We start from the raw sequence: 19,090 nt of genomic DNA, 5'->3' as shown, positions 1-19,090 counted from the left end.
ACACCATACATTTAAATTCAGCATATCAACAAAAAGAAAATGTATGGAAAAAATGAGCAGCTGGAGAGAAGGTCAAAAATAAATGGGCCATTTTAAAAAGCAAGGGAAGAATGTCCATTACAATGCTGAACTCTAAAATTTGGTACTTGCTTAATGTCTTTTTGTAACTAAAACTAAAACTTCTACTGTTTCTTGTTTGAAAGTGTACATGGATTATATCACAGTAGGCAGCATAGTCTCCAGAGTAGGTTTAGGGTCAAGTATTCTCAGTGAATTGAGCTACTATTTAGAAAAGTGGAATGACTATTCAATGAAGTTTTGACTAATTCCCTATGCATTTCTATATTATTTCATAATTCCTAAACATCCCAAAGTTTAGACATACTGATATGTAGTGCGTTATGACTTTATCTCAGGCTTCCTTCAAAGAAAGCATTCAAGCAGGTGAGTAACTTTAAGATCATGCAGTATTTAAAATGCTCAAGTACTTAACAGTATGCACCTGCTTAAGTGCTTCCTTGGATTGCTGCTTTAATCTTTTACTGGTTTGTGTCAACCTTATTGTTCATACTGTAGGTTTTCTTTTACAACGAATTTAAATGTCCATTACATTATTTCATTTCTTTTATAAGGACACAGGATAATACAAGCCAAAGCAATGGTCTTAAGTTACAGCAAGGGAGGTTTAAGTTGGATATTAGAAAAAAACTCTCTCACTAGGAGGGTGGGGAAGCACTGGAACAAGTTACCTAGAGAAGTGGTGGAATCTCCATCCTTACTGTTGTAAGGTTGTTGTTTAATTGAAATATGCTGTGTTGCATCCACTGGAATGACTTTTGAAAGTATGCTAATAAGTTTACCCCTGTTCTTTGAACTATGTTGTCAAAATGCTAAACACTAGGAAGTAGTGCATACTGACGTGAGAAATGATTGTGCAGCAGCATGCTCAATATATGTACCCTGTGTGAGGCTGTTGGGTTCTTGCCAGAAGTTCGAGTCATGGATCACCCTGCTGAATTGGGAAACCAGTTTGTGGCTTTATAGATCATACTGTGACCACAACCTTGTTTGTTCCCTTTTAGCTTGGAGAGGGAGCCATCAGAAGCATAATTCACTTAGTTTACCTAGACCTAAGAATAACAAATATGGTAGCTGACTGGTTTGGCTTAGCAGAGAACTCTTCAATGAGCTTAAATACCAAAAGGAAGCTTATAAGAAGTGGCAGCTTGGACAAACAACTAGGGAGGAGTATAAGACTATTGCTCAGGCATGCAGGGATAAAGTCAGGAAGGCAAAAGCACAATTGGAGTTGCAGGTAGCAAGGGACATGAAGGGTTTCTACAAGTATGTCAGCAAGAAGAGGAAGGTCATGGAAAATCTGGGTCCCTTACTGAATGGGAGAGGCAACCTAGTGACAAATGATGAGGAAAAAACTGAAGTACTCGATGCCCTTTTCACCGAAGTCTTCACAGGCAAAGTCAGCTCCCAGACTACTGCAGCAGGCAGCACAGTTTGGGGGAGGAGGTGAGCAGCCCTCAGTGGTGAAAGAACAGGTTAGGGACTGTTTAGAAGAGCTGGATGTGTACAAGTCCATGGGGTCAGATGCAATGAACCTGAAGGAGCTGAGAGAGTTGGCTGATGTGATTGCAGAGCTGCTGGCCATTATCTTTGAAAACTTGCGGTGATCGGGAGAGGTCCTGGACAATTGGAAAAAGGCAACTAATAGTGCCCATCTTTTAGAAAGGATCCAGGGAATTACAGACCAGTCAGCCTCCCCAAGTACCTGGAAAAATCATGGAGCGGACGATGGGTTGCAATGTACCCTCAAGCTGGGGGGAGTAGTAGATATGCTGGAGCGCAGGGCTAGGATTCAGAGAGACCTCAACACAATGGAGGGTTGGACCAAAAATAAATAAATCTCATGAGGTTCAATAAGGACAAGTGCGAAGGCCTGGACTTGGGACAGGAATCACATGCACTGCTACAGCTTGGGGACTGACTGGCTAAGCAGCAGCTCCGCAGAAGAGGACCTGGGGGTTACAGTGGACAGTTAGCTGGATATGAGCCAGCAGTGTGCCCTTGTTGCCAAGAAGGCTGACAGCATCCTGGGCTGCAGTAGTAGGAGCATTGACAGGAGATCGGGGGAAGTAATTATTCCACTCTATTCTGCATCGGTGAGGCAACATCTGGAGTACTGTGTCCAGTTTGCGCCCCCCACTATAGAAAGGATGTGGTAAAGTTAGAAAGAGTACAGCAGACAGCAATGAAAATGGTTCACATGAATTATGAGGAGAGGCTGAGGGAACTGGGTTTATTTTGTTTGGAGAAGAGAAGCGTGAGAGGGGATTTGATACAGCCTTCAGCTACCTGAAGTGGGGTTCAAAAGAGGATGGAGTTGGACTGTTCCCAGTGGTGGCAGATGGCAGAACTAGGAGCAATGGTCTCAAGTTGCAGCAAGGGAGGTTTAGGTTGTATATTAGGAAAAGCTTTCTCACTAGGAGGGTGGTGAAGCACTGAAATGGGTTACATAGAGAGGTGGTGGCATCCCCATCCTTGGAGGTTTTTAAGGTCTGACTTGACAAAGCCTTGGCTGGAATGGTCTAATTGGGGACGGTCCTGTGTTGAGCAGGGGGTTGAACTAGATGACCTCCTGCGGTCCCTTTCCATGCTAATTTTCTATGATTCTATATTTAAATTATACAAATTAAAATTGTCAACGGTTTCCAACAACCTGAATCTGAAGTGCCACCAGATCTGCATCGAGGGCATTCTTCATTGGTAGAATTTTCAGACACATCTCAATCTGCCTCTTTTTCTCAGCTATCTTCAGCTTTAGCAATCTGATCTTTTCATCCATGCTTTGAATCTCAATATTTCCACTTCTACTTGTGATCTGCTGAATGTTTATTTTCTCATAAAAAATGCATACTTCTTCCTCTCGCTCTATGAGGAGAACACCACTGCAATAAACCCAAAATGGAAGCTTAAATGTAGATTTAAAAATCTTTGTTCATATTCCCTATTATTTCCCTTCAAGAATGTAGCTAGCAGGTTTTTTTATTAGATTAGGTCTATTTACATTGCTAGATTAGAGCCAGTGATAGTTTGTGAGAATAGAAAATCTTGCTATTTCCATAACATTTTTTAGTTTTCTTGGGTGAAAGGTACCCCTTTTTAAAAAAAGGATCATTGATGCTTAGAACCAAACTAAAATGAAGGTGGCTTAGGGTAGGCCTGTTTCAGGACAAATACAATCATGTCAGAATTTAAATTTAAATTAATCAACTTGGTATCTAGAAACAAAAATATAACATCGGTATCTACAGCAAAAGGTTGCAGGTGGACTCAGGAAATGAAAGCTTTCAGCATTTGCTAATTAGTCTTTTAAATAAATGAAACATCATGGAAACAGCAAAGGTCTATACGAGATGCTACTGTACAGTGGTTACTGCGCATTTATTTAGTACTTGTATAATCACTGTGCAGTACCACCAGCAAATGCCTTTTAAATGATTCTGTTGCGCAGAAGCCTAATAATACTGTGCAGCTGGGTATTAGCACTGTTGGTGCTGTGACATGCTACTGCACAGTACTATTCAGCTACTGTGCAGTTACCATCTCATGTAGATGCACCCAGTTTATCCTTTGTCTTACCTCTCATTTCGATGCTGGACAGCTCTTTCATATTGCTTTTGTAGTTGTAACATTTCTTCCTCAGTGTGGGTCAACATATTGGTGAGTCTGTCAACATCCAGTAAGTGTTGCTCCTTCTTTTCTTTCATCTCATGCAGAATAGCAATAACTTTGCAAACATCACCTTGGAGGCTATCTTTGATTGCAATATTATGTTTATGCTTTAGACTGCGTTTCTGCAATTTTCTTTTAAAAAAGGAACAGAGAAGAGGGAAAAAAGTATTGCAATCTTAATTTAGTAAATATAGTAGAGTAGACCCTCAGCCTAATCATCTGTTTTACTCTGTGCCATTGCAGAGGAGTATTGAAGGGAGACAAAACCATTCTCCAGAGGTTACGTCCTGCGTAATATGTTCTGTTTAATGTCTCTTTAGCTTGTACAGAACATATTAAAGGCTCTCTAGTGACCTTATTCCCAGTGCCTCAGAAAAGGAGGTGTATGAGGCATAGAGAAGTAAACAGAGTTCACTATTCCATGGGAATTCTCTGCTTCCTGGTTGCTAGCCTGGGCCATAAAAAATAAAGAGTAAGTTAGAGCATTCTTGACAGCACCAGCTGGAGCCATGTCCCACCAGGAGCCACACACCCAAAGAGCATTACGGACAGACAGACAGACAGACAGATGGACTAAGCCCTTATGTGTGTACACACACACACACACGCACACGCACACGCACTCACACTCACACAGAGTAAATCAGAGATGTATATATAGCATAAGCTTTTGTGAGCCTGAGCTCACTTCATCAGATGCTGTGAAAGAAGCATATAAATTAACTGTTATTTTTGTGGTTCATTTTGAGGGAAAAGGTCAGTTTAAAACTGGAACAATATGGTAACTGCCATAAGTGGGCATACAACTGTTTGAAAAATTAGTCTCGGAGGGCGCATCTACATATTCATTAACACATAGTAGTTACTGTGCATTTAGTTTAGTACTTGCTTAATGAAGTACTAACTAAATGCTCAGTAACTAGACTTAAAGCACAGTATGCATTTAAAGCTGCATGTTTTTTTAGTGACTTTTACTGTGCAGTAGCCTAATACTACTGTGCAGAAGTGTATTTGCATGGTTTTTCCTGGCACACTACTTCACAGTGTTATAATACTGTGCATTAAGCATCTTGAGTAGACATGCCCAGACAGTAGTTATCTTGTTTACTGTCAAACTGAGGGCATTTCAAGTGGGGTCCTGCAGAGGTTTGTCTTGGATCTGAGTCTATTCAATACTTTAGTTAATAACTGGGATGACAGAACAGAAAGTATAACAGTAAAATTTGCTAATGACATCAAGTTGGGAAGGGATGCAAGCACTTTGGAGGACAGGATCAGATTTCAGAATGATTGTAAGAAAGCGGAGAAATTACTGGAAATTGATAAGATGAAATCAGGTTTATAAAGAGACATTTAAACTGCTACACTTTCAAAGAGCAATCAGGTACAGAAATACAAATGTGCAAGAACAGGACAAATGACGATGTGATGTTGCAAAAGTCACTTCACATTTTTCAAGTTATTAATAGAAGTGTTGTAGGTTAGACACCAGAATTAATTATTCTGCTGTACTTTATATTGATGAAGCAACAAGGATGATAAGAGGTTTAGGAAACACGATTTGTAAGGGAAAGTTAAAGAAACTGGATTTGCTTAATTTAGGAAAGAAGACTGAGAAGGAACATAACAGTTCTTCAATTCTAAAAGGTTAATATAAAGAAGATGGACATTATTTTTTCTTTATAGTTACTGAAGGAAAGACAAGAAGAAGTCAGCTGAATTTGATATAAAGGCATTTAGGACTTATATGATGGGGAGATGCTGGAAAAGCTGCCTAGATATATTGTGGAATCTCCTTCACTAGGGGTTTGCAGAGTAAGTTTGCAGACCAGTATTCCTTGGGCATGATCTAGGTATACTTAATCCTGCCTCACTACAGGGCTGGATTTGATAATCTCTAAAGACCTCTTTGTTACACTCACCTGTCTTTAATTATAGCACTGTTCCTCAAAATTTCCATCTCATTATCTAGCATTTTAACCCTCTCTTTAATTTCAGTTGTTTTCTGGCGAGCAGCATACACCAAATTTACACATTTATTTCTCTCATTTCGAATAATGTCATATATTTTTGCAAATCCTGTGAGTCTGGAAAAATGAATATTTTAAGGAGATAAATATAATTCTTAGACACAGATATATTATATGAGATACTACCTTAGAAAAAGACTATTCCATCTAGAGTATTTTATAGTTCTTACTGCCTTTGTATATCTCTTTTCCTCTTCTTATATTCCCCTATTTCCAGATCTTTTTTTTTAATTTCTTTAATAATGTTTTGGAGCCTGATCTGAAATATAAACAGCATTGAACATTTTAGATATTTCAACACTTGTAATGACATTTCAGACACTGATACAGATGAAGATACTTATTTATTTCATTTAACACAACATGCTTTTTACTCTTTGATCATCAAGGGAAGAACAAATATAAAGGAAAAAATAAAATCTTAAGGTAAATAAGAGACCTTTCAAATTTTACTAGCAAGTTTAGAGAATAATCTACTTACATGCATTTATCCAACAGCATTAACTGTATTATTATAGCTAAGATAATAATTTGATGATACATCTTAAGAACTAACAGACACCTGAAAAGCAATGTCAGGTGCTAACTACTGAGAATTGCTAAATGTCCTCTATTCCCACTGACTTCAGTGAGAACTGAGGGCACAAAGCTCCTTTCATGAAAAGTAAAATATTTTGGTTGAATCTAAGAATTATGGGGCCTGTGGAACTGTATTAAGTATGAATGTGGCACAACCCTGCAGCCCTCCCAGGGGGCTCAGGCCCCCGGATCTGCGTGTGGGATGACAGCTGGGGCTAGTGCCAGTACTGGGTTCTTCCCGATGCTCGGCATGGATTGTGCCGGGCAGATTCAGGTGCTGGTGCTGGCCCCAACCAGCAACGGTAGTATGCTGTCATCCGCATGCTCCGCAGCTGGTGAGTGCAGAGTTTAAAAAAAAAGCCCCACACCCACCAGCTCTGACAGCGGCGACTGGAGCCTCTGAGGGCTTGTGGCAGAGTCCCACCTACATAATGCAGGGCAGCAGGGATCACGGCCCCCACCTGGCACCCACATGGCAGCTGCACATTCATGTGGGTGCAGTGCTGCTCAGCAGGGCGTTGCGTGGTGCCTGGGAGCTGGAGCTCATGGTTCAATCCCCAGCTCTCTGATCATTCCCCCAGCTCTTCCCAGGGGGTGCGGGCCCCTGGATCTGCACAGGGTTTCAACAGGCTGCCACTGCTAGCTGGGGAAATAGCAGGCTGTAGCAGCCTGCTGTCATTCTGCATCATATAAGGGCCTGCACCCCCCGGGAAGAGCCAGGGGAAGCAATCAGAGAGCTGGGGGAAAGATCAGGGAGCTGGGGAATTGAACCAGGAACTAGGGGAATGTTCAGGGATACCGCAGCCCCCCATTCGATTCCCCAGCACTGGGGTTGGAAGAGACCTCACGGACAGATCATTGTCACTGGCCAGCTACAGGTATCAATATCAGAGCAGTCCTTCTCCTCCCCATTCTCCCCCTCCCTCTTTCCCTGCAAGCCCACCTCTGAAACAGCTCCAAAACATCTGAATCATTTCTGAAATATTTTGGATGGCCTGTTTTATTTCAGAGCTGTTTCAGAGCCCTGTGTTTCATTTCAGATTTGGTGTTTTGACCATCAAAACGTCCAAATCCAAAACAAAACAGCCGCCAAAATTTTGCACAGCCCTACTATTCAGCACTCAATGTCCTGACTTCCTCCATCTTCTACCTCTTTCTGCCTGAGCAAAGAACTGCTTATACCCTTCCCAATGCTGGACTGAGAATTGCATATTTGTCAAATAATTTGTTTTCACTTGCTTTTTTTTCTTTGACCTGGGGATACTGATGCCTTGTTTAGTTATGATAGTCAAGGATGCTTGGAATATAGATACCCATTTGTAAGAATCTAAATCAATAGTTATGTGAGTGTAGTTTGTACCTAGAAAGAGAACTGACATTAGACATAAATTGGCATGTATAAATGGCATGTATGTAATGTCATAATGCCAGTAAACTTCAGGCAGGGACCCAATGTAAGGAGGAAATGTCTACTCAATTAATTTCCTTCTTCTTTTTTTTAACCATAATTTACACCAGAAATTTCCATCCTGCAATATGTCAGGAAAACAAGGGCAGACCCCTGGTTGTTGGTTGTTTTTTTTGAATGAAAGACAACTTTGGTTGCCTTTGGATGCCAAAGTGTTCATGGAATATAACGTGCAGAATTCATGCTTTAGAGTTTGCAGACTGAAGTATCTATATTCCTGTTCCAGTATTATAGATATCATTCTTATCCTCTGGCTCTTTGTGAATCTTGAAATTTCAAACTGTTGCCTGTGAAATGCTATCACTTTGCATTGTGGCTGGATGACATTCTGATGTGATTGTAATGAAGTATTATTAAGGTACCAGTAGAACAACATAATTTCATAGTATATGCTTTGTATGTTGTGAGAGTATATCCAAGGGATGTAAGAACAGAACAGTAATGTTATCTAATATATTCAAGAACAGTATTCACTTTAGATGAACCATCATTTTTTACCTGGGCTTTTAGGAAGTCCCTAGCTTTCTGCTCTCTTTCATCAGACTTGACTTGAGTCAGACGTGCAAGATTGGCTAACTCATCTCTGCAGCGTTCCTGCTCCTTGAAAAGTTGGTTTTCTTGAGCAATACACTGTTCTAAGGTCTGGGCCTCAGCATCTGTCATGACTTTCTAAATTAAAACGCAAATTAATTTCATATTAGTTATCCAGGCATTTAAATGTCATTGTTGAAAAGCACAAGGTTTGAAGCACCTTTTTGCATTTGCAAAGTCCAAGTAGATTTCTGTCTGCTTAGCTTTTGTTGACAAAAGTGTCAATGGTCTTATAGAGAAGAAGCCATACTATTGGAAATAATACTTATCCCTTCAATAATACACCAGAATGTCCTGTTACCTAGATACATTTCTGTTGTGTAACCCAGATTGTTTGCCTTTTATAGTGAGCATGAAAATAAGCCAGAAGATACGGTGGCTTGAACCAACAAGACTTGGAAAACAAGTCCTTGAGTGCAAAACTCAAAGAGCTCAATTTGTTAAACTTATCAAAGAGAATTTTAAGGAGTTATTTTATCACAGCCTATAAATATGTATGTGAAGAACAAAACTCTATTAATGGGCTTCTCAGTCTAGTAGACAAAGATAAAACAAGATACAATGGCTAGAAGCAGAAACTAGACAAACTCAGACTTCAAAAAAGGCTGAGTTTTTTTTTACTACTTAAGGTGATTCATCAGTGGAGGAACTTACTGACACTTGTAGTAGACTGTCCATCATTTTAAAATGAAGATGGATTTTTTACTAAGCTGTATGCTATGGTTCAAGCAAGAATTAGTTAAGGAAAGCCCTGTGGCCTATGTTACAGAGGTCTGAAAAGATGATTACCACAATCCCTTCTGGTCTGACATTCTATACATAACTTTTTTACCAAGTTTATAATTAAAATAATACAGTGATACTAATAAATCCTGGGATAGCCATAAAAGAGAAGCATAGCATGATCCTTATCTTGAAAAACCACCATCCTCATCATGGTGTCAGTGCAATGCAACTCTCAGAATCCACCAACTGAGCTTACTAGAGTTTACCTGAAGGCATTGATATAATTAACAATGTGGAAGGTATAGAAAAGCACATACAGTTGGCATAGTGGAAGAGAAATACTATAATGCAAACTTTGCTTCAATTATACCCAAAACAAATCATTTTCACCAGTTTCCACTGGAGTGTAGATGGAATGTAGAATTATCACACTGTGTTCCTACAACTTGAAGCATAGACCAAATTTTCTACAAACAGACTTTTTTCGTTTTAGTTTTAAAAAATTGTAACTGTATGGAAAAGTAGATGTTCACCTCCTGGGCTAGATTTCGCTTATTCATTTCAACTTCTTTCTTGAGTTCTTTTCTTCTTTGTAGTAATGGCCCATCATTTTTAGGAATAGCTTCTGTCTACAAAAATAAATGAAACACACTGAGACAATAAGAGCTAGATAAGAAAAAAGATAGATTGTAAGCTTTTTGGGACAGGAACCGTCATTTTATTGTACCTTTCTACAGTAACCAAAAGAATGAGATCCTGGTCTTGACCAAGGACCTTTGGTGCTCTTAGGACACCACATGAATAACAAAAATAAATAATTTTCCCAAATTTTCAATACAAAAAAATAACTCTATACCCCAAAACAACCTGCCTTGTGAGTTCAAGCATTCCTGAAAGTCAGGGTTTCACTACAGCATGAAACAGTTTGTCACCAAAGTGACTGGATAAAGATGTCACCTTTAATTTTATAAACCAACTTCTGGATTGAATTTCTAGATCTATTGACCATTGACTTTAGTGGAGTATATTTAGTGTTATTCAGTGAGGTATAATAGGTAAGTTTTTATTGCATGTTTAATGAGCTGAAACGGAGAACAAAATGAGCTGTGACTGATTCCTTTTTGTGTTTCATGAGAAGGATATTACAATGGTGGGTCTGGTGCAAAAACTCTGACAGATTAGAAATTAATATCCATTTAAATTATATGGTTCAATTCCACTGAAAGTGTTTGTAACACAAAGCTTCACAGCAGTATAACTGGAAGACAATGGCATTGCAAAGGTGTCACAGAAGGGCTGCTTTGTCTTGAAAGACTTTATTAGTAGTGATATATGAGAGGAAAAGAACCCATCTTGATTTTCAGATCATATATTGAATTTTTAATGTGGGCAAGGGGAGAAAAAACATCTTTTTTCTCTACAGAGTGAGAAAATGAGATCTGGAAGTCACCTGACCTGTAAACCTTAGAGCAGGGGTTTTCAACCTTTTTAGATCATTGTACCCCTGCCCGCTAAGCATGGTGGGTGAGGTGGTACGCGGCCAGACACGGAGCTGCAGCAGCTGTTGTGTGTGAGCTTCCTCTAGTCCTCTCACATGGCCAGGTGGGTAATGCCAGCATGGCAGTGCAGGATGATGTGTGGTGGCACTCTATTCCTGCCCACCCACACATACCAGCTAGGGCAGGGGTGGACAAAATATGGCCCGCGGGCCAGATGAGGCCTGCGAGGCCATTCTATCCAGCCTGCAGGGCCCCTAAAAAAATTTGTAAAATTATATTTCTCTGCCCTTGGTTGCTGTCAAAAATGACAGGAACCAAGGGCAGTAGGACCCAGGGGAAGCCCAGCAGGCTCCAACAACAGCAGGCCCACCTGGCCCCGCCCCACAGCCAGAAGCCTCAGCTGGGGCTTCTGGGCTGGGAGCATGTGGCTGCCCCAGCGTGGGAAGCACGGGGGGCCCTGGGCAGGGAAGGAGTGCAGCGGGGGGGAAACAGCCACTCCCCGGCCCACACCTGGTGCCCCGTGCTGCAGCTGCTTGCAGCCATGTGGGGCTGCCTATGCCCACCCTGGACAGCCCCATGCGGGCTGCAAGGGCCTGCAGCATGGGGCACTGGGCGTGGGGCGGAGGAGGGGCCGCTTCCCACCTGCGCTCAGCTTTCCCTGGGCTCCTTTCCTGTGCGGAGAAAAGCAACCTCTCACCTACCCCATGGCCAGCGCCCCACACTGCAGGCGCTCGCAGCCCATGCGGGGCTGTCTGGAGCAGGCACAGGCAGTCCCAGGCAGGCTGCAATTGGCTGCAGCACAGGGCACCGGGCATGGGGCAGGGAGGGGCTGCTTTCTCCCTCCCCTGCACTCAGCACCACCTTGTAACCCAGCCCCACTGCCAGGGTGGCGGGTTACAAGGTGGTGCTGAGCATAGGGAAAAGTGGCCCCTCGCCTGCCCCATGGCCAGCGCTCCATGCTGCAGCCGTTCGCAGCCTGCCTGGGGCTGCCTGTGCCTGCTTCAGACAGCCCCGTGCAGGCTGCAAGTGCCTGGAATATGGGGCACCAGCCATGGGACAGGTGAGGGGCCACTTTTCCCCATGCTCTGCACCAGCTTCTTCCCTGCTGGCGAGCAGGGGGTTGGGGCTATGTGCTGCCCCCTGCCTGTACTGCAGGGCTGGGGGGCACTGGGTGTGAGCAGGCAGAGAGCCAGTGGGAGCACAGGGCCCACACTAGTGTCCCAGGGCCAGTGCCGGTGGGGCCCAGAGCAGGGTGGCAGGAGCGTGGGGTCCCAGCTGGCAGGGGCTCTATGGAGCCAGGCCAGCTCCCCACTCCCTGCTGGTGCAGCCCAGCCCATGTCCACGGACCCCTGCCAGCCTGTGCTCTGCTTTGGGCCCCACCGGTGCTGGCCCTGGGACATTGGTCCCAAGACATTGGGACGTTGGTCCCAAGATGGTGACCAGGGGGTGGGGCACCTGTCAAGGGGTGGGCCTACCCATGCGGCCCTCGACTGCCTGCCAGAACTGGGTAAGCAGCCCTCCACTCAAAATAATTGCCTGCCCCTGCCTTAGGACCATCTCAAGTACACCTGGTTGAATTTAGGCAATTAAACCAAACACTTTTTGTCTCTTGTTAAGCTTACATAGAGGAAGTTCATATACAAATGCATGTAAATCTATTCCCTTCTTCTTGCTCACATAAAACTGTTCACACATATTTGTATATAAATCTGTCCCTGCAAAAGGCAGACAGAGAGGGAATAAAGATTGCACAGTGAAAGGAATAAGCATGACTTACAGCTGGTTACAGTCAGTGAAGCTAGTTCTCTTTTACGTAGACTATCAGCATTTAGCAATAACTGATCTTTCACAACGTCAGAAGAAAAATAAATGTAAAGGAAGCATTTGTGTAATTTCCTTATTTATGAACTAGCTACTCACGCTACATTACGCACATGAACTCAATAAAGGAACACACAAGGAAACAAAACATTCTATATATCGCTTGATGTGGAGCTGGGAAGAGCTTACAGTGGACAATAAGCTGAATATGAACCAACTGTGTGCCTTTGTTGTGAAGAAGGCTAAAGACATACTGGGCTGCATTAGTAGGAGCACTGCCAGCAGATGGAGGGAAGTGATTATGATGAAGCCACATCTTGAGTACTGTGTCCAGTTTTGGGCCTCCCACTACAGAAAGGATGTGGACATGTTGGGGAAAGTCCAGCTGATGGCAGCAAAAATAATTAGGGGACTGAGGAACATGATTTATGAGGATGGGATGGGTTTTCCATATCCCATGAAAAAACAGAAAACTGTGGATTTTACCTATTACCAGAGGAAAACACAGATTTCTCATTTTACCAGAGAAACCCATGGATTTTGCAGTTTTGCAATGAGCTCTGTGGAGGCTGACACAGTTCCAGCCTGCAGGGGGCTGGGAGGGAGCGGGGGGAGGGCAGTCACACAGGGGGCACCCAAAGAGCAGTGCCGGCAAGTAAGTGTGTGTGTGGGAGGGGAGGAATTGAGGCCCCCATAGGGAGGACAGGGCAGGGGCTGAGGCTGGGGCTGGGGCTGGGGCTGCTGCCCAGCCAGGCAGTGGCTTGGGATTGGGGCCAGGGCTGCAATGGATGGCTACAGGGCCCCAGCAGGGAGCAAGACAGGACCACAGGAGGTTTGTCCAGAAGGTGGGGGATGGGGCCAGCTCCCAGCTGCTTCACACACTCCCAGGGAGCAGGGCAGACCCATGCCCCCCAGATCTGTGCGCAGGGCAGGGCAGGGCAGGGCAGGGGTGCACAGCCCACTGTGGGCTCAGGTGGGGGGATGATCCCCACCACACTGCACGCTCCTGGGGATTGGGGGAGAAGATCCATGCCCCCCAGATCTGTGTGCAGAGAATGGGCACAAGCACAAGCTGCCCACTCCAGACTCAGGCTCCCACCCTGCTGCTCTCCCCTTGGGCCTCTGCAGCCCAGCAGGTGCAACCCAGTGCTGCAGGGCAGAGCATGGCCACACAGGAAAGCTGCTTGCCACTGCATACTCCATACTGCCCTGGCATCGAATCCCCTGAGCGCAACCTGCCCTGCTGCAGCCAAGAGTGCAAGGGGCATGTCACCAGGGCAGCGCAGAGCTTGCAGTGACAAACAGCTTTCCTTCATAGCTGTGCTCTGACCTGCAGTGCTGGGTCACACAGGCTGCGGAGGCCCTGGGGGTGGGCAGCAGGGTGGCAGTCCACAGAGGGCAGTGCTCAGCTCCTGTTGTGTGCTCAGATCTGGGAAGCATGGGTCCTCCCTGCCCCTTGGGAGTGTGTGCTGCAGTGGGGAACTGTCCCCCCTGCCTGAGCCCATAGCAGGCAAGCAGCAGGAACTTGGGGGTGGGGGGGAAGCTGGGCTCTGCTCCACTGCAGCAGCTACTGAGTCCTGCCAGGGGCAGGGGGCTGCAGACCTGGGTCCCTGGCCCCATAGCCCTGGCACCTGGGGGCCCCCTCCGGCAGGGCTGGGGGACCAGGAGCTGTGGGTGGAGGGTCAGGGGCACCAGCAGGGCTGGGGGGGGTTGTTGGAGGGGAGTGAGGGGCATGAGCCTGCCCAGGGAGATGTGGTGGAGGGAGAATGAAGGGTTCTGTGGGGGGCCTTTCATTTTAATCACAGATTTGGGGGTGTAATCAGAGAATCTGTGATTTTTATCAGAGAATTTGGAATTTTTTATCAGGGAAAATCAGTATCCCTGCTTATGGGGAGAGGCTGAGGGAACTGGGCTTATTTAGTCCGGAGAAGAGAAGACTATGGGGGGATTTAATAGTAGCCTTCAACTACCAAATGGGTGGTTCCAAAGAGGATGGAGCTAGACTGTTCCCAGTGGTGACAGATGACAGAACGAGGAGCAATGGTCTCAAGTTGCAGCAAGGGAAGTTTAAGTAGATATTCGGAAAAGCTTTGTCACTAGGATGGTGGTAAAACACTAGAAGAGGTTCCCCTGAGAGGTGCTGGAATCTCCATCCTTGGAGGTTTTTAAGACCCAGCTAGACAAAGCCTTGACTGGGATGATCTAGTTTGGGGTGTTCCTGCTTAGAGATGACCAACTGAAGTCCCTTACAACCCTACTTTTTATGGTACAAGGAGAAGCTCTCAATAGACATGTCAGCAGCAATCTAACACAGTTCTGTAGACAGACGTTTTTAAATTTAGTTTCCACTGTACTATTTGTAAAATATTGTTAATGTGATTTCCTACATCATGATTTTAATCCCTGTAATCAATGCACTGGATACAGACCTCTAATTTGAGTCTTCCATGAAGTGATTTAACTTGTTCCAAGGAATCTTGAGCAATTTTCAATTGCAGTTCCATCTTTTTTAAACTTCTCAAATTTTTATCTTTTTCTTTTTGCTTATTCACTAGAATGTCATGGTTTTTTTGCTTCTCCAAGAGACAGTTATGTAAAGTGATTTCTAGAACAGTCCTGTACAGAGGCATAGAGAACTTCAGAAAGGGAAAAACCCAACCAAGAGATGTATCCAAACCAAAAAGACAGAGGTTGAAATACAATTCTAAATTAAAATGCAAAAACAGAGAAATTACACTCAATTTGCAAAATAAAAAAAATAAAACCATCATAAATCTGTGGCCATTCTCTGAGAACAGAAAGGGTAAACTGCCAACACCTTCAGTAAATTCAGTGGGCCCAGGGTTTTACAATACTAAAAATTTATTCAAAATGTAAGAGAAAAATATATCTGTTTCTTAAAGTGAGAATTACAAAACCTTATTTTAATAGTGAAGAAAATTTTTAGATAGTCTTTTTACTTCTAGATTTCAGTTTAGAGTATTACTTAACTCTTCTTTCATTCTTTTTTTTAAAAGGAAATGCCACCCATAGGGATAGAAATGTTGCTGAAAGACTGGCCAAGATTACAATTTTCCATCTTTGCACACAAAGGGAGGAACTTCAAGTTTTTTGGAACCAGGAATAACATTCTGATATTTCACGGCTTACTGTTGTTTATATTGATTTGCCAAAGGTGAGGAGGATAGGATTTACAAGGAAATCTAGAGGCACTGGAATTCAGTGCCATATGAGTGCTTAACTCCCTTATGCTCCTCTGAAAAATCTAGGACTGGATTCTTTGGTCTACTTAGTTCACTGTGTATTGCTTACGCAGCAGAAAGTATATTTAACTCAGCCAAAGAAATTCCCTGCATATTTTTAAATTGTGAATATAAATTTGGTGTTCCCTGTTCTCATTATTCTCGTGATCTGTGGTGTTCTTGAAACTCTTGGAGTCCTGTGAATTATAGGAGAACTTCATTATTCACTTAAAATTAAGCAGGATTGTTCCTAGCTCTCATGGCTGGAGAGAAAAGCTTGTAAACACAACCAGAATGCACCTAAAGGCCTAGAAATCAAAAACCTGATGACACGAATTTGAAATGCATTATATAAAAAAAATCATGATCTTGAAGGGCATGGCTTATGATCTTGGAATGCTGGTGTTTGATGATACTGGGAACATGCAACTTGTGCAAAACTGGCGGAAGTGGCTCTACAGTTTCTCGGGCCAACTCTTCCACCTGCAGCTGCTCCCTCCTCAGGGAGACATTGATGTAGCAGAGCAAGGCTCTGCTCTGACCATGTCTTTGTGATGGATGGTTTCTACTAGCAGTGAAGCCTGCTGCCCCTTCTAACTGGAGTTGGACAAAGAAAAATTATGGAGCCAGAACTGAGCCCCTTTTCACAACCTCTTACCAGTCTTTGTTCAGGAAGGAGGTGGAAACTGAGCCCTTGAGTTAAGTTCTGGGAATACTCATTTGAGTTCTCTGATCATTTTCTATTGAATCAATGAGTCTTATCACTGAATTCAATGGAATTTGGACAAGGCCCTTACAACATCTTTCTCTTTGTATAATATCAAGTTTTAAATACCCATAGAATTCAACAAACAAATATTATTCATCCCTGTTGGAAACAAGGCTCATTTTAGATGATGGGAGTCTATCAGATCAGATGGTCAAAACACAAGCTTTTTCAAAAGCTATAAATAATTTAGAAAGGAATGGATTGTCTGGAGGAGATGAGTGTTTGCTTATATCTTTATAACAGAATGTGGCTCATATGCCTACAATGCTGACCTGTCTGCTAGGGCTGTTGCTTCATTCTCTTTACCCATTTCTAGTAACTTTGTCAAATGGTTGAATTCTCGCTCCTTGCTTTCAATCAATGCTCGTTTTCCATCTAATTCCTTCATTACATCTTCTTTTTCTTCTGAAAGTTCTTCATTCTTTTTTTCTATTTTTTTCAAGATATCATTTAATTCTTCTATTTGGTCATCAAGGGCTTTTTTCTTCTTCTCTACAACCCTGTGGACATATTTCAAAACAACTATTATTTCAAAACAACTCCATGCATGTGGCAGGGCACTGTTGGTGCCAGCCACTTTAAGGGCTGAGCCAAGCAGCCAGCAGGTGCTTGACTGCAGTGGCCATTTTAGATCTCTGGCTGCCTATATAATCAGAACAGTTCACTGCTGGCAGGCCAGACAGAGCCATTGCCTGGCTGCAAGGCAGAATGCAACATCCTGGAGGTAAGGGCAGGAGCTGTAGGGGATTGTTTGGAGGCTCCTGGTCCTGGGCATGACTTAAAACTACATCTTGCCAGGAGTGAGTGGCCTGGTGGGGCTCCCAGTGGTGCGGGGACCTCCAAGAAATACCAGGCGAGTTACTACCCTGGTGAAAGGTGGATCAGGGTGCCTTAATAAGCCCAGCTCCCACAACCAAGTGGGTTACCCCATAGAAGGGTCAAGAAGGTGGACCCAAGTTAGAGAGATTGGGTCTCAAAGACCTGACTTGAAAACCCCCGCCGGGCCATGCTGAGGCCAGGACCGGAAGGGTCAAAAGGGCCAGGGGTCCACCACAAGGGATGCCCAGAGCTAAGGGCCTGGGGTTTCTGACTGGCCTTGGAGGTGAGGCCAGAGCCTGTGTGGCCAAAGGTCCTGGGGGAACCACGCCTGAAAGGGGGAACAGTTCAGGGAGCTAGGCAGCCCAGAATGAGGGTGAAGTAAGCCATCTGATGGGAGGGATCTGGTAAGGGTCCAGACTGGAGGATTCTGGGGCCCAGTGTGAGTGATGATAAGATCTGTGGATGCCATCTGCGAGGTTTGGTCTGTGGTGTAGGGGAGGAACGGAGCTGCAGATAGCACCCTTGGCATCAGGGCAAGAAATGGGCAGCCTCCCGCCTAATTAATATTATAATTATATATCATCAAGGCATGGCAGGAGAGAAGGCAGGCATTTGGCCTAGAAACAGGTGGGCGGGCCATTGGTAGAAAGGCCACAAGGAAGCCCCCTGTTACAGTGAGTACAGACCAAAATCCAATCCTGGTCTTGTAGTGAGTAGAAACTGGCTATGTCTACATGTGAAATTAATGCAAAGCAATAAACTTCAGTGCATGTTGCACCAGAGTTTATTGCTCCCAAGCAGGGCTATCCCTGGGGGTCGTGAATCAGGGCAACTCCCCCAGGCCCTCGGCTTTGGGGATCTCTGTTGGCAGTGCTGTACAGGCCCCACCACAGTTGCTGCCATGTGGCACCGCAACTGGCTCCAGCCACTCACCACCCGCTCACGTGCTACTGATGCTGCCGCTGGCTTCTGCGGGCAGTCACCACCCCCAGCCCCCAGCCCCACACAGGCTGATATGCCTCGGGCTCTGCACACCCCTAGAGACAGCTCTGCTCCCAAGCACTGCCTTTACATGTGCACCCAGGACCACAGCACATTAAATTAGGTTGGAGCAGCCCTGGCTATCAGGGGGCCAGGGAATTAGCCTGCCAGTTGGGGGAGGCTCTGACCCAGCTTAATGTGGAGGGGCTGGCTGGGGCATGAGGGTTCTTCGGTGTGTGGCTAGCAAGCAGACAACCCCTGCACTGAATCACCCTTATGCCCCAGCCAGCCCCATCAACATCTACATGTGTGTTGCTGCGCGGTAAAGAACTCTGCTGCACGATAGTACTTGTATTTCCAAGTACTAACCTACAGCAGAGGTAATTAGTTGATTGTGGGCTAAAATATGCATAGAGATGAGACTTTACTGCAGAGCTAATTAGGCAGCTCCACAGTAAACATCTCATCCCCCGGCCTGTACTAGTGTATAGGATTGTTCTGGGACACTAAAGAAGTGTAGGCCTCAATTAAGCCCTTATATACAAATAGAATTTAGCAGGAAAATATAGCCTCTCGGTGCTGGCACAGTGATTGATATAAGAGCAGACTTTTAAAAAAATGATTAATCTCATATATGAGGCTCTTTGGAAGAATGCTGATAAAATAAATATATTTCTTACAAATGACTATTCAGTCATATGTTTGGCATGTTTCAAATATGATTTGAAACATCTGTGGTTATTATAAGAATAATGTCTCAACAACCAGACTTTCTGCTTTCCTGATGCTCTCACATTTTCAGAGTCACCAGGTAGAAA

The 19,090-nt window shown here is 44.2% G+C and overlaps 1 protein-coding gene across 1 annotated transcript in view; it reads right to left on the bottom strand.

Moving 5' to 3' along the window:
* Positions 1 to 19,090, bottom strand: part of CCDC146 (coiled-coil domain containing 146) — a 144,399-nt gene that overhangs the window by 28,069 nt on the left and 97,240 nt on the right. The window contains exons 7-14 of the mRNA XM_019509464.1: positions 16,745 to 16,972; positions 14,891 to 15,077; positions 9,675 to 9,770; positions 8,323 to 8,493; positions 5,948 to 6,036; positions 5,670 to 5,834; positions 3,655 to 3,879; positions 2,732 to 2,960 (exon numbers count right to left, since the gene is read on the bottom strand). Coding sequence (XP_019365009.1) covers positions 2,732 to 2,960; positions 3,655 to 3,879; positions 5,670 to 5,834; positions 5,948 to 6,036; positions 8,323 to 8,493; positions 9,675 to 9,770; positions 14,891 to 15,077; positions 16,745 to 16,972 — 1,390 coding nt within the window. The remainder of the gene's footprint in view (positions 1 to 2,731; positions 2,961 to 3,654; positions 3,880 to 5,669; positions 5,835 to 5,947; positions 6,037 to 8,322; positions 8,494 to 9,674; positions 9,771 to 14,890; positions 15,078 to 16,744; positions 16,973 to 19,090) is intronic.

Source organism: Gavialis gangeticus, unplaced genomic scaffold, assembly GCF_001723915.1.
Source record: "Gavialis gangeticus isolate Ggan-Ray unplaced genomic scaffold, GavGan_comp1, whole genome shotgun sequence".
NCBI lineage: Eukaryota > Metazoa > Chordata > Crocodylia > Gavialidae > Gavialis > Gavialis gangeticus.
The sequence above is the reverse complement of the archived record's forward strand: the minus strand, read 5'-3'. Positions and strand labels throughout refer to the sequence as shown.